The sequence below is a fragment of the Acipenser ruthenus genome, chromosome 9, assembly GCF_902713425.1.
Source record: "Acipenser ruthenus chromosome 9, fAciRut3.2 maternal haplotype, whole genome shotgun sequence".
NCBI lineage: Eukaryota > Metazoa > Chordata > Actinopteri > Acipenseriformes > Acipenseridae > Acipenser > Acipenser ruthenus.
Genome location: NC_081197.1, coordinates 53,049,449 through 53,076,543, shown reverse-complemented (window position 1 = coordinate 53,076,543; position 27,095 = coordinate 53,049,449). Strand labels below are relative to the sequence as shown.

Here is a 27,095-nt window from a genome sequence, read left to right as displayed (position 1 = left end):
TTTCCCAACTATTCAAAATCTGTTTCCCATATTTATCCATCTATAAAAATAAATACATGCATAAATATTATAAAAGACAGAAACTGTCCTAGGAGAAAAAGTTATTGGTTCTTAATTTTGTGCTGTCCATTAAATTTGGATTGGAATTAGTGTGTGAAAATCTGAAAAACAAAAGTGTATTGTACCCAATTAAAGTTATTGTGACTTAACTTTCACAGGATTTTCTGGGTGTCCTGAAAACAGAGTCTGCATATATAAACCAGCTGCAGATAACTTTGCCAAATGCAGTGCAATAGCATTTAAAACAATTGCAGGAGGCCTTGTAAAGATGCCGCCATAGGTGGCACCCCTGTATCTGTCCCCAGTCTGAGCACCTCTCACCTCCTCAAGCCGTCTCCTCTGCTCCTTCTGCTGCTCGATACGTTTCTGCCGCTCGGCCAGCAGCTGCCGCTTGTACTCCTCCTGCTCACGCAGTTGCTGCTCCTGGAGGAGCTGCTGTCTCCTCAGGGCCTCAGAGCGCTCCTTGTTCTCCTGCTGCAACCGCAGGAAGTCCCGCCTCAGCGTCGATTCACCCGGGACATTCACGATGGAGCTACCAGAGAGAGAATGGTCAACCATCAACACTACAACACGCAAGACAGTACAGTGCAGGCAAGTGTTTGGCAGGTGTAGAGCACCAGCATTCACGAGGGGTGGGGACAATATTGGTATAAATATTAACTATTAGAATTGGAGACACCCATCCAACAAAGCAATGACTGCAGTGTTTTATAACCAATATATCCATCCATAACTCCAAATGCTCAATATCTGGTAAAACTGTAACAAACAAAAGCAAGTAGATAACTTGACTAAAGCTTTCAGAAACACTATCACTGAATTAGCCAGAATGTTTGTCGGCTTGACCAAGTTTTTTATAAACACCTATATACACAGTTTTTATTAACCTGGTTATTTACCAAATTCACTAGGATTGACAGAACAGGTATTGCTATTCTACTTTTTGTAAGAAAGAATACTACAACAAGTCTATGTTTTAAGAGTTCTTGCACGAGAACCTAAAAGTAATTCACATTCTAAAACACGTGGTAGGTCCTGGCAAACAGTTAAGCAGTCATTTCAATTTTGCAATGCAAGCCGATTTGCATTCTTTGTTTGTGTTGATTCAAAAGGACTCAAGAAGCCCCATAGAAACAGTAAGTGTACTGGAAACCATGCGGGACACAAAGTTTGGCAAAACCACAACTGCCTATTTTATTAACGAATGCCGGTAAGTCCCTATGCAAAATTGCTTACTGATTATTAGTGTTTGTTGTACTGTACATTTAATTTTTTGCCTCCAAAACAAGACACCTTTCTCCTTTCCTAATCATTGTGAAGTTGGGTTGTTATGTATTTCTTTCTACTATAGGAGGATATCAGTTAACAGGCTCTTAAGCTCACTGTAAAAAACAAACACACTGAAAACAAAAGGGAGAGGAAATAATAACATGAAGTTCATAACCACACTTATCAGGGTATGGGGGAAAATCATACTAAAAAGGGCAAAAGAGAAGGCAAGAGTTTCACGATGCATCACCACGGTACAGTGTTTCCCTACCACTAAAATCGGCCAGACACTGAAAGAGGGACCGGTTTTTGTGGGAGGTTTTGAGAGACAATTACCAAATATGATGCAACACCTTAATTAAAACATGTTAGCACTGGGGGAGAATCCAAATGAGTCAGCAGCCTAAAAGTACAGCTAATATTTTATTCTAATTCAACCATCTTTATCTTCATTAGCTGCATTAGAATTCATGTGAAAGCAAGAGATTTATTGACCTTCAGTCTAGGGAAATGTAGATAAATTCTAGTGACTTCACCAGTAATGCCTTACACTAAGTGCCTTGTCAGGATGTTGAATAACTGTAGAAGTAAGCATGAAGAGATGCTTACGGTGAACTGTCTATCCCTTGATGTGACAAGGCACAGAAGTCATTAGCTATTACAGTCCAAGCCACATGGCACCTCTTGCTTTAAGTAAAGGGGGAGGTCCTATCATGTGCACAATTTTCAGCTGGATTTGTCAAGCAGACCACACACAGTCTGTCCCCGCTCCTATTAACTTGCCAGTGTCAGACAGATTAGATAAGAAGCCTGCGAGATCCTGTCTTACAAAAGGACAAACTCACCACTGAAAAAACCTGGGTCTAATACATTACTGCACGTTCACACAGAGTGCTCTGCACAAAAATGTTTTTAAATCAAAAGACATTTTAAACATGGCGAGATCTTCTGAGCCACGATGTAACATGTTGGAGTGTGGAAAGAGAAGACAGTGGAAGCCAATGGAATCAGTCCAGGACAGACTGAAGATGCTCTTTGTTACCTTGGCTCTCCTTCCTGTTCAGGAACCTCCTCCTCCTCTTCTTCACTCCCACTGTATTCATACTCTGTTTCATCTATAGAAGGCAAAATACAAATTTACAAATTACAAATTTCTGAAAAGCAGGTTAAAAGCAAAAGGCATGCAAGAGCTCCATTTACCTTTCTCTCCTCTCTTCTTCCTGGTCCTGTCGATGTGGTCTTTGAGCTGGATCCGGACCTGCCTCTCGTTGGGCTGGTCTCGGATGAAGGGGTGTTTCAGCAGTTGCTCCGTTGGAGGACGCTGTGTGTAGTTCTTTACTAAGCAGCCCTCTATGAAACTGAAGAACTTCTTGGACCTGAGACAAGCAAACAGCAGCAGATGGGAAATTAACTCCTGGTGCTTTAATCCTCATGTAGGAATTGGTCTCAGGGAGGAAAATCTGACATAGCTGTCTTCTTGGAGGCTACTAACAGCTTTTAGCTATTCTGAAGCCTTAGGGCGTTACAGAAATTGTATACGTTTCACTTAAATTGTTTTCTTTTAAAAACCTGTTGTACAAATAACAGGTTTCGCCCCCCCCCCCAATGAAAACCAGTTCAAAAAAACATATGAGTTTGTTATCACAGACAAAGCCACAGGCAGTATGATTGATATGCACAAAAGAGTCATGTGAAAGTTAGGAACAGTTCCTGAAGAGTAAACAAATCCAGCATTACAATTCCATTATTATGAACAGCATTACAGGCCATGTTGCAAATATTTAAATCAAAGTTTATCCCACTGAAACAAAGCCTTGTCTACAGGGGGTGGTGTTCTGAAATACAGCTTAGAAGCTGAAACATTAATGAATGGAGATAAAGGATTCTAGGCAAAAGCAGTATTTATTTCTTTATAATCCTGGACACCATAGACCTAGGAATAGCGTTCTATTGTTTCAACATCATGAAACATCCACAGAAAGTGCAATGCGCACCATATGCACAGGTACAAGCAGAAGGTCAGATTCTTACACAGACGTGGGGTTCCTCCGGTGCATCTCCATTGACAAGGATGTACATCCCACAGGAGAGAAGGGTTCTCTAATTCTTCACGTTATTCAACTTGTGCGGTACTATTATATAAACCAATGAGACCTACCACTTCTTCGATTTAAGTCTTGGTGGAGGATTCCTGGGAATAAGGAAAAGTGCTCTCATGGGATGCATGTCACAAAGGGCTGCAAGATACAAAGAAAAACAAATAAGAATTCAAGGCATTATAGATGCAGATCTTAAACATGTGAAAAACATTCACTCACACAGGCATGATGACAAGAGCTCAGGAGGGCATTTTGTTTAAAAGATGATTAAGAAAATTGTTCACATCTGTACTTACGAGGAGCTCCCTCTGCCATTTCAATAGCTGTGATCCCACAGGACCATAAGTCGCTCTGAAAAACAACAAGGGATATAAACTCCTGGTGCAAGACGGTGGTAGATTGAGCAGCAAACAGTCAGTGTGTGCTAAAGAGGCTCTGTCCAGTTGATTATAGTGAAATAATGAAACTTATGGAAGTTGTGGTACACTGATTTTCTTCAACAGAAAGAACTATGGATTAGGCTAGTCAAATTCTTACACACTATTTACTATTGTTTTCATCATTAGGATCTGTATAATCCATACTAATTTTACATAAAAATGAACACATTTATCACACTCAATGCATGGACGTATACAAATTCAGAACTGGTTGATATACGTTTAACATGACAAAAAAAAACAAGAAAATATCTGTAATGGGTTCGACAGTTTTATCCAAGACAGCTCGTCTACGGGTATTTTACAATTAAGCTAAAAATTGTGATGGATCTAAAACCTGCTGCAATCAAAATCGTTGCGTTTCTTGCACTTCTAAAAACGAGACTTGCACACTACTCTATACGCAGGGTCTTATTTTAAATATAGAAACGGCTGTAATAAAAATCATGATATGCTAAGTGCACCTAAATGAGTAGTCCTTGTAAAAGTGCAAACAAGGCTGTCCTTACTCTATAGTCATAGGTTGCATCTGGGTTTTCATCACAGGCAATGACCTCAGGAGCCATCCAGTATGGTGTCCCAATAAACGTATTCCTCCTCCCCACAGTCCTGTCCAGCTGAGCACTCACACCAAAATCCACTGCAAACAAGAATCAGCTTACATCAGCTTTAACCCTTTCAAAACAGAGCGCTAGGCGCTCTCAGAAATCACACAGATGCTCAGGCTGCCATGACAGCAGCGCACCCACAGCAGTTGCTTTGTAGAACAGAAGTTATAACCCAAGACTGATTCAAATCTGGCTGAAATCCATCGTAAAAATGGCAACAAAGCAGGAAATTGATGAAATAAAAACATTCATTTTCCTAAAATGGCAATATTAAATAAAAAAAAACATTAAAAACTAAATACAATTACATTTACAGCAACGAGCAATTAATAAACAAAAGTAAATATATAAAATGAAGCAATAACTATAGGGCACATCAAGAGTACAAGGGAATACGTCTACCTGGCAGAAAACATCTGAGACAAATTAAGAAAATTGATTCAAAAGTTGGATTACCCCTTTAATATAAAATTATAAATAGTAGACCTTTTGCATTGCATGGACAGAGCTGAGGATGTTATACTAGAGAGGTTGACCAATTTCTCCAAGTACTGGTATATTAAGGTCCTGGATTTTTATTACAATAGGTCAGTTATGTGCCGTTTGTGGACGTCAACTGGCTCTGTGACAGATTACTGTTGATTGGACTGTTCATGATGTGTGTTTAACCAAACCCTACTGTGGTTGTGTTAATCGCAGGATAACATGATTTGGAGACCACACACACAGAATTACAACCCCAACCTGCCAACCTGCAATCCCAGGCCTAGCAACAGAAGAGAAAAGCAGCCTGCCAATTACATACCCAGCTTCACTTCTGCATTTTCTGTCAGCAAAACATTCTGGCCTTTGATGTCACGGTGAATCACATGGTGGGCATGAAGATGTGTCAATCCCTACGTATCAAAGAAAACAGACATCTGGTTTACATTGTACCCGTCACTGCAACTGTCCCAAAGAATGTGCTGTACAACAGTAAAGTGAAACAGAGATGATGTAGAATCTCAGGACTGTTTCTGCTGGGTGCACATGGCACAGTCCCCAAATCCGGTTTCAAGACTCCGTCTAAAAACTTTCTAGCAGTTTAGAGACAAATCTGTACATTGAGGTTCAAGACCAAAGTTTTAGTCTGGGTTTTCAAAACAAAAACTATATTGTGGGGTTATTTGATTTAATTTTTGTAAGTGTATTTGTTTAAGTGTATTTTATACTATACCTGTTCTATTAGAAGTATTTCTGAATGTAGTATTCCATACCAAAAAGAGTTTAGCAATTCCACAGATTGGTTGAAATAAAATGCCGAGATAGTCTTTGGCAAAAAGGCAGGATTGCCTCTCTAAAAATGAAGGCTTTTGTAATGAAGAATGCCTGCATCTCACTCATCCGCTTTGTGAAGGTGATAGCAAGCAAGGAAGCCACTTTGAGAGATAAATATTTCAGCTGAGCTGAATGCATGGACTCAAATGGAGGCTTCACGAATGCATTAAGCACCACATTTAACCTCCAGCAAGGAACAATGTCCTTCCTTTTCAGGAAGTGAGCTCCTGGAGAGACCGAGTCAATTTTGACACGGCAAGCCGAAATGGATGCCAGATAGACCTTTAACATGGAGGGGGATTTCCTCTCGTCAATAAAGGTCCTGCAAAAATTGCAGTATAACTGCCAAGGGACAGGTCGTGGGGTCAAACCCACGAGGCAGACACCACGTCTGAGACAGCCCACTTGTACTTGTACTGGCAAAGTGTGAACACTGCTCTGGGTTTGTCAATAGAGTTACTGACACACTACAAAATGCTAGACGGCTCAAATGCATCCATTCAGGGGTCAGACCCAGAGCTGCAGGCTCAATGGGTCGGGATGCCATAAAGTCCCCTGTGTCTGACTGAGCAGGTTGTGGTGCTGAGCAGTCTCCACAGCTGGCCGCTCAGGAGCTGCATCAGGGTTGAGTCTCCTAGAGCAAGTAGTAATGGATGCAGAGCGCGCTGTAGAACTACGGGAGAAACGTTTCTCAAGCATGTGCTTAAAGAAATGTGCACAAAACTCGCAGAGACTGCTCTGGCCCCAGGCAGGAAGAGCATCTGCTGTGCTTGTCCTCAACAGGCAGACTGGCCTTGCATGTCTCGCAAGGATAAAACCCAGGCATGATGCAAGAAGCAAGCAATGCAGTGTACAGTATACAGGTGCTGCCTCAATTTACTTATATATAGCAAGATCCGAACAAAACCGTTTTGGTTCCAGACTGGGGGCATGAGCACCGGTCGGTAGCAGGCCTTGTAGGACCAGGTCAGTTTGGTGACTTTCGCACCAGGTTGGTACGGTATCTGGTCGGTGACTAGCACCGGGTCGGTACGGTAAGGGTCCACCAGTTCGAAGTCACCGTGGGTAGCAATGTACGGGGATGCCCACCTGTACAAGCCTCTGGCAAAACCACTCAGTCAGTACACACACAAAACAAAGAAGTCTACTTGTTATATAGTACGGGACCAACAGCCTTCGCAATGGTGATGCCAAAAGCAGGTCACCAAAACAGCATCAAGATACTGTGGATGAGATCGCAAGCAATCAACACCTATATCTTGGTCCTGTGCAGCGCTGCTGAGCCCAGGAGCTGCTTTCACTGTATGTGTGCAAAGCACCACGTTGCAGACTGGCCTGCGCATAGTCTCTGTAAAAGAAACAGAACACACAAGAGAAACTTCTCTACAAAATAGTAAATCAAATATTACAGTAAATAACGTATCAATAAAACAAGAATATAATGTCCCATAACAAAAAACGAGAAAAAATAACTCCAGCCGGAGCTATGCTGCCTGGAGGGAGACCACAAATCTGCTGACTTACGTTGCTGGATCCCTGGGAAGGAGCGACTAAGCTAGCTTTATGCGGGTAATTAGTGAATTTACAGCAATTATTTTAATATCACATAAATTATGTAAAAACACAATAAATGTGAAATCTATATATCATAGCAGATAGAGGTACAAGTACTTATCTGAACCAGGCTCTCCTGTCAGGTCAGTCTTGAAAGGATAAATGAGCAGAGGTCTGTACTTTTATGCCCTCGGTGGCGAGCCTTGGCTGCGTCACAGGCTCTGCGAGCAGATGTGATGCATCTTATTTCAGGTTTCGGGGTCTTCAGGAGGTAAATACCCACACGGCAACGGTTACATTTCTGACGAAGGGAACTGTTATTACGCTGCAGTGTGAACTGACCAAACAATGCATTGCTTATTTGACCCAGACTGTGCTGCAATAGCTCAATGTCTTGGTGCCACGAAACAAGATACCAGATGTTAAATACCCCCCACCCCCAACAATGCTCAGTTTTTCACTAAAATATACAGTAATTCTACTTCTGCTTGGCTCAGGAACTCCCGTCTCGGTCAGCTACTAGACGTTAAAGCCTTTGTCAGGGACAATCTCTTTTTAAAGCCACCCTGGTATTGTACAGTGAATAAAAATAAAACCAGCCATGGGGCTTTCTCTGACTTTTGAAACCATTTTTTCAACATGGGCATGAAGCATCTTTACAAAGTAGGGGGCTGCCATTCTTTGTATGCAACCAGAGTCTGGCTTGCTTTTTTTTTTCTTTTTTTTTTTTTTTTTTTTAATTTAGTCATTGCCAATTATTTATTATTTTCTCCCAATTTGGAATGGCAAATTATTTTTAGGCTCAGCTCACCGCTATCACCCCTGCGCTGACTCGGGAGGGCGAAGAACACCACACGCTGTCCTCCGAAGCGTGTGCGGTCAGCCGACCACTTTTTTTTCACACTGCGGACTCACCATGCAGCCACCCAGAGCTACAGCGTTGGAGGACAACGCAGCCCTGGGCGGCTTACAGGCAAGGCCGCAGGCACCCGGCCAGACTACAGGGGTCGCTGGTCGACCTAACCCTCCCTCCCCCCTGGCCGACCTAACCCTCCCTCCCCCCGGGCGACGCTCGGCAAATTGTGTGGCGCCCCCTGGGAGCTCCCGTCCACAGTCGGCTGTGGAATAGCCTGGACTCGAACTTGCGACTTCCAGACTATAGAGCGCATCCTGCACTCCGCGCAGGGCGCCTTTACTGGATGCACCACTCGGGAGCCCAGAGTCTGGCTTTCTACCTACTGTAGGACAGCGAGGGCCACAGCTGAAAAAGGTGGTGGAAACAAAAAAGGCAAGACTTTGCATTTCTTGAAAATCAAAGAAAAAAAATTTAACCATTCAACTTAGCGATAGGATCAGGGGGCAAAATCTGAAAGTCAGTTTGTACCGTAGGTGGGATGATTTGAACTGCCGCAAGTCTGCTGTGACTATTTACTTTGAGCAAGTGAGTGTGTTACAAGTGACAATGCATCTCATTAACAAGGTATTAATACTAACTGGTGGTGGATTGTGAACATTGTTCCAGTGTATTGAAGGGTCTGCAGCTGTTCTATAGGGCTTGTACAGGTTTGTTAAAAGTACAAACTGTAAAATGTAATACAATAGGTTGCCCCTGTAAAGAGAGGACTGCAGAAAATGTCTTAAACAAAACACTAATAGGAGGACAAGAAGAAAGTGACAGGAAAGTCTGCCTCCAGCATCAGACAGAAACTATTTGTTTTTGTTTCAAATATTCTTGCATTTATCATAATATACTGTATATGTAATGCATTTTCCTTTTAAATGTTTTTAATGTTCAATATTTATGTATTTTTGTACTTCTGTTGCCTCGCTGGTAAATATGATTTTAAATTTCAAGTATTTTTTTTAAACAATTTAGATTTTTCAAAACAGGAAGGAGCAATAGAAGTCCAAAAAATATCTACTGTACTTCTAGCAAAGGCACTGTGTAGATAAGTAGGGATGAAACACTCTCTCACCCGGAGGATCTCTCTGGAGATGTATGCGATCCAGTCTTCCTTCAGGGTGTTTCCCTTTGTGTTCTTCACCAGGTCTGTGATGGAACCTGCCCCACAGAATTCCATGACAAGCTGCAAAAAAAAAAAGAACCTCACATTGTCAACATTCTCTGGAGGTGAGAAACAGCTGGTTCACACTTACCAAGAAAAACACTGTCCTGCCAAAAAAATAACAATAAAGCCATAGCTCCAATGTGCACAGCTGTAATCAGTGGTGGAAAGTTCCACGGTTTCAAATATACATCTTCATCTATAGACCTTTTCATATGAAATGTAATTGAATGTACAGGGTTTATATAGTACAGCATTCACAATGATTATTTTGTATGCATGAAGCCATCCCTGAACCACAGGGACTCATTAGCATGTAGTGAACAATTAAAGCCGAGGAGCTTCCTGGCGTAGCTGTGTCTTTGCTTTCAGAATCATATAAACGGTTTTGATCCCTTGTAACTTACTCACCCACAGCTGGTCATCGTGTCCTGGAGGACTTTTCTTTATGAAAGCTCCATAGTAAGTGGCAATGTTTCTGTGGTGAGAGTATTTTTTAAGCATATTAATCTCCAGTTTAATTTCCTCCTCTTCATCCTGGAGGAAAAAAAAAAAAATCAAAAAAATCAAAAAACCTTGACTTCAAAATAACAGTACTAATTTAATCTCCTATATTGTATCCTGCCTTACGAGGTCTGCAAACTTGCACGCGCATATATAACAGTAACTAAAGTACTGTATAAACACCACTCTGAACTGCACGGTTTGAATCGGTAGCTCTTCAGATTCAGAGGCATTTTATTTACATCAGTTTTACCACAGAAAGAGATTAACCCCTTTTGATTCCAACCTCCTCAAATCAAAATGATCAAAAAGCAAACCAGCAATGAGCCTTATCCCGTGACCTCCCATTTTCAATTTGAATTTACTACCGTTTAATATAAAACTATTCACTTTCAATCATCCAATCGGTTTCAGTGGACACTCTTTATATGAACCAGTGCTTAAATTTTACAACTATAATCTGCCATCTGTCAAAAAGGGAATACACGAGAGTATATCGGTAATTCTTTACAAATTTCAATAAAACCCTGATTTTTGGGCATTACATTAAATGCTGACCTTGTCTGATCTGTAAATCAAAGCCATCTCACTGTACCATCAACACATTCAGCTACCAATACTCTGATATTAGGGGATCAAGAATTTTATAATTTGTTTCATAGCCTGTCACAAAATAATTTCTACTGTGTATTATTACCTGCTATGGTGAAATTAATTTGAGATTAGAAAATGTTACTTTGTAAATCAGTTTTGTGAATAAGTACAAGTAAATTAAAAAGGACAGAGTGATGCGGTATCTGAGTCTGCCTCATTACGTTCCTTCAAGATGTTGTCACCATAACAATAATAAAAAAAATTACATTAGAAAAAGGTTTGCAGTTTTTTTCATTTGGGCCCCTCCCTAAACAGTTTGTGCTTTGAATGCCACGTACTGGATAATAAAAGTAATTCCATTGTAGGTGGTTATTTACTTCTCAAACTTAAATACCAAATGTGTGTAAATCAAAATACCTATGCAAGAGGATTACACCAACATTTTGATATGCATATAATATAAAATTATAAAAATCCTGATCTGCTGAGAACTACAGCCAACGGGTCTGTAACTGTTACATTTCCACTGGATTTGAAATGTAATGTTATCTTCCTAAAAGTAGGTTCTTGGGAGTAGATACCTGTTGAAATTGGCAAATCTGTGCAGAAAGTTATTGATGAATTGCCTTTATACAAAAAGGACCCTTTGTTTACAAAACATAAAGAACTGAAAGTGAACCACAATGGCAGCTTGAATGCTTCCAGGCTATTAAATGATTCAGAAGTTATATTTGTAAATTGTTATTAAAAAATATATATTTATACTCCAGCACACTGACATCAGTATGTTTGCTCATTTCTGTTTCCATTTATATATCTTCCCTCTGTGTATATTTAAAAAAAAAAAAAAAAAGGTTCCCTTGGAAACATGCCCAGACATGACTGACTCACCAATCCCGCCCCCCGCAATATTCAAACAATGGCAGTGTCCTCAGATAGATGGGTTTGGCCCACTTTATAAAGGCTACAGACCATGCTTCTAAAACAAGAAGACTGAAGAACACAACACAAGGCAATACAGGTCAGTGATGAAGTAGTGCTGAGCTTCTGTTGTGTGTAGTGCATATAAAAAGATGAATATACCACGTATACAAATAGCAAGTACAACTGTGTTCAGTCAACAGTGAACAGTCAATTCATCAAATACAAAAAAAAAAAAAAGTGACAGAAACCAGTAGTCAGTGTATCGTACGTCACATCATTGTGAAGCATATGGTTTCAGACGGACGGAAGTGCAGTTGCAATATAGTCATACAAATGACTTTAGAAGAGAGCGAGAGATATAAAGGGGTTTTTAATTGATTTATGATTAAATCACCTGTGGGCTTTGATCGATTAAAAAAATATGAGAGATGAATCTTGCCCACCTATGCGTGGTACCAAAAAACTGTGCACGAAAAATTATATATATAAAATTTATTTATATATATTTTTTTTAAGTATAGGAACGCCTATACTTCCTCCATACCCAAGCAAGCGCAGAACACATTTGGACAGTGGTTCTGATAGGTTGTGGAGTTTTATGGAGGCACACTGGCTTTTGTGCAGAAGAGGATTACATCAATGATCTCTGGGTAAGAGACTGGGAGTTCACAGTGTTAAGCTCATCATAGGAGAAACTATTTTTAGTTCTCTCCTTCCCCTTCCAATGAAGCATTCAAATAAAAAAAAAAAATAGCCAGAACACACCACAAAAACAGCAATTAAAAAAACAGTTAATATTTTAAAATGACACACTGCAAGACTGGTAGTCTACCTCTATGTATGGAGGGCTTCCATAGTCGTGGCTCAACACTAAAGAAAGAAGATGTAGCCGTGTTTCACCTAGTAGATTTTGCTTTTTAATGTAAAAGCACTTTATGACTACCATTCAAACCGAGCTATTCAAAAGCAGCATAATAATAATAATAAATAATAATAATAATAATAATAATAATAATAATACCAGCGCACACCGAACTCAGCTTATACACACACTTCTAAACGGATCCAGCATCAATGCTTTTTGAAGCAGTACTGTATTTGAAATCTAGAGCAGGAAACGGAATCTGGGGCAAAGCACAAACGCTAACTTATGCCAGTGGAAATGACCTACATCCTGTAACATTAAAACACTGCATGTAAGCTTTTCTTGCAACTTGAACAGGCAGTGTCTATATACAAGCCATTTCTATATAAACCACTTATATATAAAACCACAGTTGAAACAGTTTTGAAATTTGCATCATAAACACAGCCCTCCACTACAAAAAAAACAAAAAAAAAACAACATGTATATTTAATTTTGTATATTACAGTCACAGACAAAAGTATTGTTTTATACATTTTCTTTAGAAGTGGTTTGCAGTGACGATTTCAAAATATTGGAAAGCCCATTCTACCCAGTACGTACTTGTTCTACAATAAAACTGTGTAAGTTGGGGGCAAAATCAGCCCGTCTTATTCTAAGATGACTTGACAGCTCCCAGAAAAGGTATGTAGAGTCTGCCGTTACAAATCGCTAGAGAATTTAGGGGTTTGATTGACAAAGGCTTAAAATCAGTGGACATATTCTGGATGGTCGCATTACTTCCCTTTCAAAACAGACCCGTCCATGTATACTGATCTCCTGGGACAAAGCATCCTCAGAAAGAGTTCTAGTTACAGCAGCACTGAATTTTACCAAGGCAAATGTCACTCAATATTTCCAGCTGAGACAATCAAGCTGACATTCAGGTTTGTACTGTACTGTGTGCTTTCAAAACTTCTGCGGCATACCTTTTTAATGTTCCAGTGTAAATAATTGATGCATCTGGACTCCACTCAGATCACACTTACCTCGGTAACATCCATAACCTTGATGGCTGCAAGCTGGCCTGTTTTGACATGTCGTCCCTGAAAAAGAAGAACACATTGTTATTCTATATACTACTGCCCCAGATTTATTCTAGATCAAACTCCAACAGTGTATTATGATAAAGGCATACCAGACGTTGTCTCTAGAATTTCAAGTTCAAGACCTACAATCTTGAGCAGCTGTACATCACAGCATGTCTCCTGTTGGGCTGTCTACAGCAGACAAGGTTTTTATTATTTCAATATGGGGGGAAAAACTAGGTCAACATGGCCCACAGCCTCAGAATGTAGAATGGAAGTAAAATGCCCATGCATAGTTTAATAAAAATCAGACACGTGCTTCAAGATACATCCAGAAATAGCTCAGCTGATCAGGTATCAGTGCAGAGTGACAGATCAGAAGCCACAGCTCAAAAGCTTGTGTGAAGGAATGTCCATATCAAGTGTCATCACAGGTATTTAACAGAGTATGTATGTATCCACTGCTGTGTCTGTTTTAATGGACATCTTTACTGCTTTGAAGGTCAGACAAACTTTTAAAATATTGAAAGTGGTTTTCCAGTGTATTAGTCTCCACTTTAAAAAGGCAGGAAAGTTATGCTGCATAGCTCTCATTCTGTTGCGACCAAAAACTCCCAGTCAGGCACCATCAATGGTGTATCACACTCAGTAAGGTTATAGCATTACATCACACCATATGCTCGTAACTGCTTACTTGATATTATTACCCCTGCTACTGTACAGTGCCTGTGCGATTACTACTGGATCCCAGTATTAGTAGTCAAATATTAAGGGATATATAACAGACTAGGAAACCCACAAAATCTTTCTTTGTTTAGATCATTAAGCAAAAAATCAAAACACCAGGAGGTACTAATCTGACAGCTTCAAATTTCCTTCAAGAGCAACCTTCACCTCCTGCAGATAGTTTTTCCCCAGATTGATTTGGATATCCTTTCTGTATTTTCTTGATATTGCAGGAATGCACAGGTACGGTATGCAAATACAGAAGTCCACCCAAAGCTTTTAACACACTAAAATAAATATGAATACAAATACATACAATAAAAATGTAAGTACCACTTCTTTCAAACATGTCTTCTTTCTAAGTAGAACTAGTTCACTGTACCTGTTAACCTGTCCTCCTGCAACTCTGATTCTAGTGGAGGTAAATGAATGCAGTAGGAAAAACACCAACAAAAAAAATGTAATTTCTTACACCAGGGCAAAGTGTAGAAGGGTCCAGAGTAAAAAGTTTTACAAATTAAAGCAGGATGTGATGACTGAACCATAATTACATAGAAAGTAATTCTAAAACAAGTATACTTGTTGTTAAGCTAAGTGTGATATTTCAGACCTATACCAAGTTGTTCTTTACTTAACTGTACAGCAAGCTATACCACTGTACGCTAAATGAACTGTAGCTATGTAGTTGTGAACAAAATGTAGAACCAATTTCCATGCTTTAATTAATATAAATTGGGGATGTTGCATTTTTTATTTTTTTTTGCTGTTTGGTACATCGAGACCCCAGAAATACAATGCAACAGAAAAATGAGTTCTTTGTACTACAGACAGCAAGTGTAATGTACAAGACAACATGCACACAAATCAGAATGAGTTTACACTGGCGTTTCCTTGCACGAGTTGCAAGCAGGAATCCAAACACAGCCTTCCTCCTCATGATTCTACCTGCTCCCCATGGGATCCAGATCAGCAGCATTGTGTTTACAGTGAGGGAGTGATCAGTGATAGTGCTGAAATCGAGAGGTAGTAGAGAGGTACAGGAGTACAGTTTTAATACTGTAAATCTGAACACACGAGGCGGTATCACTAATTCTAAAAACAGCCCCATAGCACATCCAAATGTATTTCAATGGCAATATGCCTACAGAAAACAATTCAGACAGGCTTGTCTGAATCTACTGAACGAAAGCGTGTATAAATCTGAGGCACGTTGAAATTCAACCCCATGCATTTGGGGACTACAGTGTGCTGCTATTTCAAATCATACCTTCACATTGAAAAGAAAGGAAAGCATGGGTTTTCACATTAGAAATATGGGCATGTCGGTGATCGTGCTGTACCGATTTAAAACATTTCCATCATTATCCATTTCGCACCAACATGAACATACTGAATATGACGTGAATAAGATGTCTGCCCTACCTAACTCTACAACAGCAAACACCTTCCAAAGTCTTTCAATGTGCAATAAAAACACCCCTCCAAAGTAATGCTCTCGTCATTGTGGTTGTTAGACGAAGTACACTTGGTCAGGTTGATACCTGGCCTCACTGCTAATTTTACCAAAAAATACTAAAAGTATATCATGAAAAATAAAGTTAGACATAGGCACTTCTAAAGTTTCATTTATTTCTATAAACCCACAGTGCTACAGCAGCTCCTTTACACAGTTTCACATTTAGTCTTATAAAATGATGCTCACTTCCTCGGAAGATCGTTTCTGGAGGAAAAGATTGATTAAGAGAGGAGTTCCTGGGGGGCTGCTGTGGCTGCATTTGAGTAATGTTGCACTAAACTGCATATCAATGGCATTTTAATCTTGAAAAAAAAAAAAAAAAAAAATACCGTATACCTTCGAATTTAAGACGCAGCTCAAATCTCCCACCCTGTACTGAAGCAGTAAGCGGCCCTGAACTGTCTGCGCGAGGCGTAAATGTCACGTAGCGTAAAACAGTGGAGTCCAATATATAATGTCTTCCTATTTCTCTGTGGGCGTCCATTGTAAATTTACTTATTTACCCAATACATTTATGAAAAATATACACCAATGACAAATAACTTTAGTGTTCAAAATGAAACCATATTTTTTTCCTCAATAATAATGAGACATGCAGATTGTTTCTGAGAAGGCTACAGAACTGCCCCTTTAAAAACAACAAAACAGAGGTGAAAGGTCACACAACACAGACAGGCACCTCTGCAGTGTCCAAGAAATGGGTTTCGGAAAGATAGAAAACAAACTTCTGGTTTACCTAGTTTGCAAAAAGGGTTTACATTGGTTGAAATTGCCATTCTTTCTTGTCTTAAATGCTGTACTCAGGGGAATGGACTGTGCCAAGGCAATGGAAAATTATTTATTGGCATACAAGGCCTTTTTAAAAATAAATAAAAATAACACACAAGTACTGCAACATACCATGCAGATACTAGAAATAAAAACAGTGCAGCTGTTAGTAGCCAGCTCCACACTCCAGCAATCACAATCGCTAACCAGCTCCACACTCCAGCAATCACACGCTAGCCAGCTCCACACTCCAGCAATCTCACACGCTAGCCAGCTCCACACTCCAGCAATCACACTCGCTAGCCAGCTCCACACTCCAGCAATCACACTCGCTAGCCAGCTCCACACTCCAGCAATCACACTCGCTAGCCAGCTCCACACTCCAGCAATCACACTCGCTAGCCAGCTCCACACTCCAGCAATCACACTCGCTAGCCAGCTCCACACTCCAGCAATCACACTCGCTAGCCAGCTCCACACTCCAGCAATCACACTCGCTAGCCAGCTCCACACTCCAGCAATCACACTCGCTAGCCAGCTCCACACTCCAGCAATCACACTCGCTAGCCAGCTCCACACTCCAGCAATCACAATCACTAGCCAGCTCCACACTCCAGCAATCACAATCGCTAGCCAGCTCCACACTCCAGCAATCACAATCGCTAACAAAGTGCTTTGAACAGATTACACCGTAAACAAGGAGAACCAACCATTTAAAAAAAGTTCAAGATGAACAGTAAAGGATGCAGGTTTCTTTTTTGTATTCCTTTTACTGCTGACCATTTGTCATGGCCACATTCAAGTTACAATTTAGACCAAGTGCTTCATATCAATAATGTGCACCCTTCATGCCCTGAAAAAACTTGGACATTTTGCTTAATGCCATTTTGTCTTTCCGAAATTTTACATTTTTGTTTTGCTTTGAGATATTGCACTGGTCAGCAGGTCAGAAATATTCTTTCAATACATGTTGGCTGTTTACAGTACAGGGGAAGCAAAATCATAATACACTAGGTGTATTTTTACAATCCCATTTCATATGATGCATAAACCAATATACGTAAATATTGTGAACCATGTGAAAACACGAATGTCTATTAGCATTCAAGATTTTTAGTTTTTATTGATACTGTATCAACTTGAAAAATGTATACAGCAGCATTTACATGGTAAAAGAGACCCAATAGTATGACTTCATAAAAATAATAAAGTACAAACGAATGTCATTAGACATTAAAACCCAAAAAGCAATTCACAGCATCTACTGAAGCCAATGTACTTCGGGATTATGTAGGCCTACTGCTGGTTGAAAAAAAGTTTAATATAACATTGTCTAAAAAGTCATCAATTAAGATGTACTACAGCTGAAAAAAGAAGACTGCAATAAGGCAAAGGATCTGCCAGATGCAATATCTCAAACCAACCGTTATTGCTTCAAAACCTTTAACTCCCTGCCCAGAAACAGACAGTAAAAAAGGCCCAATGTTAACTGTATACTTGTATCAGCTCTCATGGCGCGCCTGCCAGCACGGAGCCCGATTTGTAGCTGCAGGGATGGAAATAAAGAATCCCATTGCATAGCTTTACAACATGACAAGGTGATGCCATTTTACCAACATGAATTTCCATTCATTCAAATTTAACCGATACTAACAATTTTTACAAAAATCAGCAGACCGCAAGTTTTGTTGTTTTTTGTGACCCAAAAAAGGGAGGGCCATTGGTACTGCCTCAGGGATGGATATAAGTCTCCTAATGCATAGCAGTTTCACCCATTCCAGATTTGAATACAAGCTTGATTAGGTGCAATGGGAGCTTTTCTTCACACCTCAATCCTGAAGTGAACACCCTCTACGATTGAGTCCTCAAACAATAACTGCAGTGTGGATAGTATTATGATGTGGACTATTAATACACAGTGAGCTAGGTTCAGCTCACCAGACTCAAAGCACAGCCCTCTACATATTAAAGGTTACAGTTGTAGAATATTCGGCTCCCGAGGGATTATAAAAATATGAACTTCACATATTCTGGATATTCTAGCATTTTAGAGCACAAAACAGTTCAATCTAAAGCAGTGTGGTCTAGCGGTTGAAGCCAGTAGGGTCTTTCACTGTGATTGTAGATCAGCCACAGAAAGTCACACCCAGAGAGAATGAGGAGGAGCATGAGGACTGCCTCCCCTTTCAATTACATGTCATTGCTTGTAAAATTGACTATTGTAAATATAGAACAAGTATGACCACTTCATACGATATCACTGTTTTTTTATTTCAGTCCTAATAACATCCTTGCAAATAGGGACGTGCATTTTGGTACATTTTTATGAATGTTTAAATGCTATTCAGTGTCAGCGTTTAAACCACATCTACACACACACTCTCTTTATATTGCATTCTGGTGTATACAGACAGCCCTGGTTAGTATTTTCTAAGCAAAGAAACCCTAAATAAGCAAATAACATTTTAACATCGTAAAGACTTAAACTACAAAGTACTTTCCACTTAGTCTCGCCAGAATTTGCGTGACATTTTCGAAAAATATCAAATAAAAAGAGCTCCTTGTGATTAGAGAGAGAGTGAGATAGAAATAGATAATAGATGCACTTCAGTGAGTTACAGGAAAATAATCCCATCTAGGGTTTCTGTGACCCTACACGAGACTGAAGCTCGAGTAATTTATAAAAAACTGTCACAGAAACCCGAGATGGAATTGTTTTCCTGTAACTCACTGAAGGAGGCCCATCTATTATTTTTTATAATACACGGATACCATTGTGATGCTAATATTAAAGACGAGGTTCAGCAGTACAGTTTTTTTTTTTATATAAACAGTGTTTCAGTGCTGTTCAGAAGTTCTATGTTGTTATCCGTTAGTGCTTCAGCTTTATTTGGAGGATTGCTTTTACCTTGTTTTAATTTCCTGTTCCTCTCCAGTTTCTGTGAGATACAAATGTACCAGCTTCAATTTTTTTTTTTTAAACACTCATTTTGTTGCTCATTAATGAACATTTCTGTACTGTGGGTGTTCGAGTGATTGAAAACAAGACATTTTCCTCTAGAGGAATTATCACTTTTTGACATCACTACTATGGTATTGATGTCAAATGGCCCAGGATGCAAATACAGCCTTCATCAATATATATCTCTCTATCTCTCTATATGAACGTAGAAGTACTGTACCTGTTCTAAGACAAACACTTGGTTCACTGAACTCCAGAAGCTACCAATTGTGACAAACAGAGTGGTAGTTTTGTAATATGGAATAAATTTCTTTTGGAAAGCCATGACCAGCAGGGGGGGGGGGGGGCCTGTGGAGCCAGGCATCTATGGGGTGGGGGCAGCTTTAATGACTAATCCTGCTGATATGCGGGCTAAAGCACCATGGTTATCAGTTTATTGGAGGACAACTGAAGCAAACATTTGACCAGTGGCACAACGAATGAATCATTGGTTCTCAGCGGACTGACGTAGACGGTTGTCTTTTGCAATGCAAGTGACTAAATACAGAGTAACACAAAAGGATGCATCAGTCACTACTGAAATGCAAATATCAAACAATTAGTATACAGTATAACACTGAAACAGGGTTTATTAGGCTTAACAGACATGTCCTTTGTAGTTTCAGTGTCTGAATCAGTAAATACTTACCAATGACTGGCCATGATTCATAAAATGATATCACATGTTGAAAAGGACATTTAAAACAAGTAATAACGTGTTTAAGAGCAGGATTAAGTGAGTTTATTTTTATTTTACTAAACTTCTTTGTCATGGTCATAGCGGGTTTGTTTTTCATGCTGCCCACCCTCCCTCAATTGTCATCTAAAAGTTCTTTCAATTTAAAAAGACATTTTAGAAACAGAGCTCCTTAAAAATCCCACCTCTCCATTTCCTCAATAGATTAAGGAAGCATCATGCTCTACACTATTTATGTTCATGGGAAATGTGTTTCATTTGCTTCATGTGATAAGACCATGCATTTCCTGTAAGGATTCCAGGGAGTACACTGATCACATAACTGAATTACCTGACAATTGGTTAAAGTGGATGCAATCTCAGTTGTCCAGAATTTTTAAAAAAATCAGCCCCAACCCAAAGCCTGGCACAATCCGGTGTCTCAAAAGGATACAAAACAACAAGTCTACACTACGCTTCAGGGCACCAATCTGTACCTTACAGTACACTGAAGGGTGGCCTTCATGAAAGACTAACCGTAACAAGAATAAAATGGGGAACCTAAACCCCCCAATTAAATGCAGAGAGGATATAAAAGTAATGCAGCACGCCCCTCCCCAAATCTCTGTGTCTCTTCAGGATGAGCTGGATAACATCAGAGCGCAGTGCTGTACACTTTCCTTAGGAAATGCCAGTGGGATGGAGTCATGCATGATGTTTAGTGCGCTGAACATAAGACACAAGTAAAAACTGAGAAATTCCCAGGCTAACCAATGACTGCAGTGTTACCAGCGCCGCTGTGCTCAGCACTGCTTACATTCGCTGCTCCCCCCTCTGCCTTAAATGTGCTCATTAACACAACACAATGTCATTACATGTCTGAACATAAAGCCTTTGACTTAACCTTGTTTCACTTAGCTTGTCCAATGTAATACTAGGATAAGGCTGCTGTGGAGTTTGCAAACTACTTTACAAGCAACTACTGAAAAGAAACAGATTGCTGTATTTCAGCTTCTTATTCAAATCTTACCCAGACAGAGAAGCCAATACTGTACACTAAAAAAAAATGCATTTTTTTGTAATATTCTTTATTGGGTAGGACCTGCTGTAAGTAGCACAATTAAGTTTTTAAAATGTTCCTTCATTCCATTGATATTTCATTAGTCCCATTTTCATTCACCACCACAGCGATCCAGGTTCCCAAACTGCTTCAGGAAATCAGACTTAAAAAAAATCTATATATAAAAAAGTAGCAGCTGCAGCAGTCTAATCTGCTTCCTGTAGTGTGTCTGTGTGTGTGTGTGTGTGTGTGTGTGGGGGGGGGGGGCACTATTAAGTCACTAATTTATAGTCATGCCAAGATTTCACTGCATTGTATGTTAAATCTGCATTTGGATGGTAAGCAAGCGGTGTGTGTGTTAAGGCGGCTGGTAAATGCCTCACACGGAGAGTTAAAGCAAAAGCAGTGTGATGAATCAGCTATTTCACACACAGACCACTTCGTGCAGGACAGTCCTCTACAACAGTGCCTAAGCACTGTCTACAGAACACTAAGGCACTGCTTTAATAGGGAGAGGTGCACCTGACCCTGGATTCAGGCAACAGAAAAAAAAAGTTTATCAAAAAGGGAGTATGTTGTCTGAATCCAACATTTATAAAATTATTTTTATTGTTGATAAGAGTACAGTTTTAAAAAAGTGCATGCATTTCTTTTCAGACTTTAGTCTATTCATTCTCCTTAGCCATCCTCTATCCAATTGTATTATTTATTCTGTAATCAAAAGTAGAATATGCCCAAAATTCAGTCCCACACTTTAAAAACAGTACATATTTCAGTTAAGCTAGTGGGCCTCTTTGAAATTAGAAAAATCAGGGATGAGCATCTCCAGGCTTTAGCTTTAGCCCATACTGTACACCCTAGCATGTTACCTCGGCAGACTCAAAATGAGCTCAAGTGTAACTAGGCTCTAACTAAAATCTGGAGTGGCTCTGAATTCCGATGGTATAAGCAAAGCAGTTCAGACCTGGGGTCAATTATCATTACAACTACAGTAGAATTGAAACTGCAATTATGCTGCAGTAATTACAATTACACTAAAAATAACAAATCCCACACACTAACATGTTTACCTTTTATTCTAAATTAGGCCAAATAAAAAATAAAAAAAATAGTGTATGTGGTTCGGGTTACGCTAAAAAAAAAAAAAAAAGTGAAACTTTTTATTTCCTGAAAAAGCAGTGTGCTATTTTCCAGTACATTGTTAATAACCCTGTTGTACTTTCATTAGTTACAGTCATCTTGCTTCATTCCCCCAGCATCTCCCCTTTCTCTACCTCACAGCTGGCTCAGTCTCATTTTGAGGGTGCATCTTCATTAGCAAACTTTCCACCTGCCTTGTTTTATGCTATAGGCAGGTAGCGCTAAGGAATGAAACCACTGGGACTAAAATATAGCAGCATCATTACTGCGACACTTAATGACTGTTTGTACATTCTTTTCTACACTGTGAAGAAATATTGGCTGCAAAAAAAGTAATTTTTGTAGTAGAGTGAAAAGAGGCAATGAATGGGACATGTGTTTAGACATTAAAACAGCTTTTTCTTTTTTTAAAGAATGCATGATTAAACATGATTTGCATCTGACAACACAATACCTGGAACAATGAACAGCAAAAAAAAAAAAAAAAAAAAGATAAATTGCAATCGCCCTTCTCGACCGGAGAAAATCAGAAATCAGAACCACAAGCTTTTCCTCCGTTTTATTATTATTATTATTTATTTAAAAAAAAAAAAATTATTTTATTTCTTTCTCGCATGGGAACCTCCTACTTTCCCCTGATTGGCTGCTGGTAGTTTACGTCACAGCGCGGTGCTGTGCCGCTGCGCGTGACCTCCTTCATTGAAAATAATTGCTATTGCAGCGCCACGTCCAGTGTAAACGCCCCTTAATGATAGACTGGTGATATGCTGCTCCTGTAATGGCTTTTTACGACTACAAAACTGAAACATAATAGCAGTCACTTTTTTTTTTAAATGGATGTTTATTTAAATCGTTCCGATTATGTGTTTTATCACGTTAAATAACACAGCTGTTCTGGCTTTGCGTACATTTAACATGTTTTGAGATGACAATATAAAAAAAAATAAAAATTATGTTCAGCTGATCTGAACATTTTGTAATAAATTTCAGAATACAGTATTTATAAGGCAATCCACAATGATTTGTGGCAAATCCTAATGTGGTCGCATTTTTCAATCACGGTGCAAAACAACTGCCGGTACTTGGTGATACTCAGACACCGACAATTTATATGAAACTGAAGATCTTGTTTGCACAAGGTTTCTGGAAAAATCACATGAGCGAAAACGAGGCCGCGCACAGTGATCAATTTTTCAGATTGATATCGAAAAATGTCGCCCGTTATCAGCAAAAAATATTTAGGGTCGAGTGGAAAAAAATAGGGACGGGACGATCGGGTAACCTGAACCACACATTTTTGTATTTGGCCTTACCAGGCAATCTCACAGGTACAAACAGAAACAAACATACTACATAACCTATGTTATTCAAACAAATGGTATCACCAAAAATGGCTGAAAATACAATAATGTTAAAATGCGAAATTGATCATTTAAATGGTATAATTACAAGTACAATAATGTAGGTGTGCCAAGGTTCAACTACAATGACCTTGTAATTGCAATCAATTACAATTGTAATTCACCATAGCTCTGAATTTTTATATTTAAAAATTCAAACATCTATCAAGTTCAGCTTTGAGTGCTGAAAAATCAAAGCAGAAATACCTCCCGTTAGTGTCTAGACCTTCCTATGCTAGCCCCACAATGAATCAAGAGTATCTACTGGTTACATGTTAAGAATGAGGAGTCTCTCCTACAGTATCAGTCATCCACATCCAGAAGCCACATTTTGTATATTCTCCACTCAAGTCATCATGATATCATACCTATGGCTGCTGACTAACACAAATCCTATTCCAAGCACTGCAAGTGCTCACACACCCCAATAACTCATTGTACATTCAGTTACGTCACTTAAATGTGCACACCTACAGAAACGAACCGTACAGCCTCTGCATTGACATGCAGGAAACAACCATATTTCAGGAAGGTACGACTAATGTCATAAACAATTCAAATAGTTGGTTCACAAAATGTGAAACACATGGAACTGTTAGTACAGTATATTAAAAAAACAAAACATAGGATTAGTACTCTCTAGTTAGTGTTCCGTGTTTGGTTGTTAATAAAAAAAAAAAAAAAAACACAACATACACGGGAGTATTAACTAGGAATGTTTGACCTAGTTCTACAAAAGAAGATTGATGATGTAGAAAACTAACTTCAAATAAAAGAGCCAGAGATACTGCTTTAAAATCTTCCTAACTACTGCTATTCGGCTAATATTTGACAACATCTATTTCTGCTCTTTATCAGTTCCTCTGTTGATAAGCCACCCCAGGGATAAAGCTGTGAGAATCAGAGGGGCCCCAGTGGCAGGGTCTTGAGCCTGGAGATGCAGACTGTCTTCATTGTTTCAGACAGCAGCAGGCTCAACCTGGCAGCACAGACAGCCAGCAACAAAGTGAGTGACTAGCAGGAACTGTAATATGAAACTATCATGAGTTATTCTGAAAACACCCCTGGCTAAATAAATGGGGGGTGGGGGGTGGAGTACAGAGGTCATTTAAGGATGGTCCCTATACAGAAAGCCTGCTTTTAGGTTTTTTTTGCCTAGATACAGAAGACAACTCCGACGGAAGACAAGCATGCCATAACTTGTTTTTGTTTGTCTTGTTTTTTAAAAAGGCAGGATTAACCAGCTTCTAAGGAGTCAGAAATATATAAAAGCTGTCAATTTACAAAAGTTGCAGTACACACAGCATGAAGGTAGGGTGATTCACGCTAGCTCACGCCACCACCACGCTGCTTTCCTGCAGCTTTCACTCTGTCTTCGCTACTCTCCTGCATCTTTCACCCCACTAACTCTACCTTCACAATGAGGGAACTGCATCACTAGAGACAGCAATGTGTTTAAATGGATGTAAACACAGAGTACAAGAACGGAGGGCCATGCAACAATGTGGAGGGAAGAGAGTCGTTTAACAGGAACAATAATTTTGGTTTCATTATGTACAGATAATTAATTTCCGCTACTTGATGTTATTTCAATATACAGTATCACTGGTTTATAACAGACATTTCACCTTACCATTCAAACAAACAATTTCAGTTCACCGCACAATGGTCCCCTCAAACTTTTTGCAAAAATGCAAATGCCAGGTAACCAGCGATCTCTTTGAAAGATCTGAAATCGCATCTAATGTTAACGTTAATTTTACAAGTGGCATTGTCAAAGCCTGTATACTACAGTTTACTAACAGATTGCGCCTCCCTGTCTGTAACAACCAGTTGTGTTTGTGTCTGAGCACAGTAAATAGTTTCAAGGTTCTCTCAAAACATTTCAATGCTGTTTTGTTTTTTTGGGTTTTTTTTAAAAAAAAAAACAGAAGATATTGGCGGGGAAAAACTAATTTTGGTTGATGGCTTTTATCCACCTCCTCAATGTTGTTTAGAACTACAGTGCCAATAAGCATAACTTCTGTTAGTTTGCGGTTTTGTCTTTCAAAATTAATGTGTAATATGCTATGGGTTCATTTTGTTATTTATTTTACAGTTGTACTTGGTGAGATGTTTGTTCGAAATAAAAGTGCATAATAATATTTTCATTTACTCCTGAAAACCGCTGCCACCGCCCCCAGTTATAAATTTAACCTGGCAGCAGAAAAGCTTACTTCACATGGGTGAAGTGTTAAACTTTGGTACAGTAATATACCACAAACCTGGTCATTTATCTGATCCACAAGATATGCATTTGTAACTAACACGTATAATTAAAAGGGGGTGGTGGGGAATATGTAGAAACTTAACCCAGAATGAAAGTAGTTCAAGACATCCTTGGAAAAATACCTATTTATTTAAAGTGCTTATTCCCATAAGGTTCATTTCAGGTCATGTTCTCTTCACTGGAACACAAAGAAAAAGTATAAAATGGGACTGTATTGAGGAGTCAAATCCCACGTACAGATAGTGTGCTTTTATTTCTTTCTTTATTATTACATTTCCTTTGCTCTTGTTGGTACAAAAAAAAAGTAGGACAAGCAATACTGTGAATGGTCTTTAGCAGAAAGTAGTAAAAAATACACCAGTTTCAGTTTTTCTACAATGTAAACGGCCTGCTACACAAAGCACAAATGTTTTACGGTACCCCTTCAATTAAGGAACGCTAAACCTGGATTGAACAACAAGATGACAAGCGATGTTCCTTGTTTTGACTGAGAATATTTAAAAGCACATCTATTATAATTGACCTGCCATGTTTATACAACCTGCCATTTCAAAAACAAAGGGGTCAGTGACCTAGGAATTTCACTTTACAGCCAATTCACTGGAACACCTCAATCTGTAACTGCACATGCTAGTATGCGATTGTGCGGTTTCTTAAGAATTACCAGAGGATCAAAAGGTCAACATTCTCTCACCATTGTTTTCCAGGCATTAGTTAAGCTCAAGTGTCCAACATTTCATGTTCAGTTTTACTGCGAGTCGAGGATTGCAAGGTCACAGGTCACAACAACATTGCATAGTCTACAGTTGTATGTGCACACACACACACACACACACACACTAGGCTTGTACACAACATTACAGGTTTACTCAGAGGCTCCATTTCTTCTTAAATAATGAATTAGTCTTACATTCAAAATCAGAAAGATTTTATTTAAAAATCAATTTAAAAACAGGAAAAAGAACAAAGAACACAGAGCATACAGAAGGCCTCAGAAGGTGTAGATGTTATTGAGCTGGCATCAGTGTAGATGTTATTGAGCCGAGATAAAAAATTACTTTGCACTGCACAGACATATAGCTAGCTTACGTAATTTCCATGACCACATTTCGTCTCATTTCCCTAGCATGCTGCGAGACACAGCACATTAAAAGGTAACATTTCCGTTTCTT

General features: G+C 39.3%; 1 protein-coding gene across 10 annotated transcripts in view; it reads right to left on the bottom strand.

The window, feature by feature from the left end:
- LOC117406164 (mitogen-activated protein kinase kinase kinase kinase 4) overlaps positions 1 to 27,095 on the bottom strand; it is a 96,752-nt gene that overhangs the window by 42,425 nt on the left and 27,232 nt on the right. For all 10 annotated transcript variants that reach the window (XM_059030234.1, XM_059030236.1, XM_059030239.1 and 7 more), the window contains 10 exons: positions 13,329 to 13,385; positions 9,825 to 9,950; positions 9,324 to 9,434; positions 5,282 to 5,372; positions 4,378 to 4,508; positions 3,725 to 3,779; positions 3,488 to 3,566; positions 2,530 to 2,705; positions 2,372 to 2,444; positions 382 to 592 (listed from right to left, as the gene is read on the bottom strand). In XM_059030234.1, the coding sequence (XP_058886217.1) occupies positions 382 to 592; positions 2,372 to 2,444; positions 2,530 to 2,705; positions 3,488 to 3,566; positions 3,725 to 3,779; positions 4,378 to 4,508; positions 5,282 to 5,372; positions 9,324 to 9,434; positions 9,825 to 9,950; positions 13,329 to 13,385 (1,110 nt within the window). The remainder of the gene's footprint in view (positions 1 to 381; positions 593 to 2,371; positions 2,445 to 2,529; positions 2,706 to 3,487; positions 3,567 to 3,724; positions 3,780 to 4,377; positions 4,509 to 5,281; positions 5,373 to 9,323; positions 9,435 to 9,824; positions 9,951 to 13,328; positions 13,386 to 27,095) is intronic.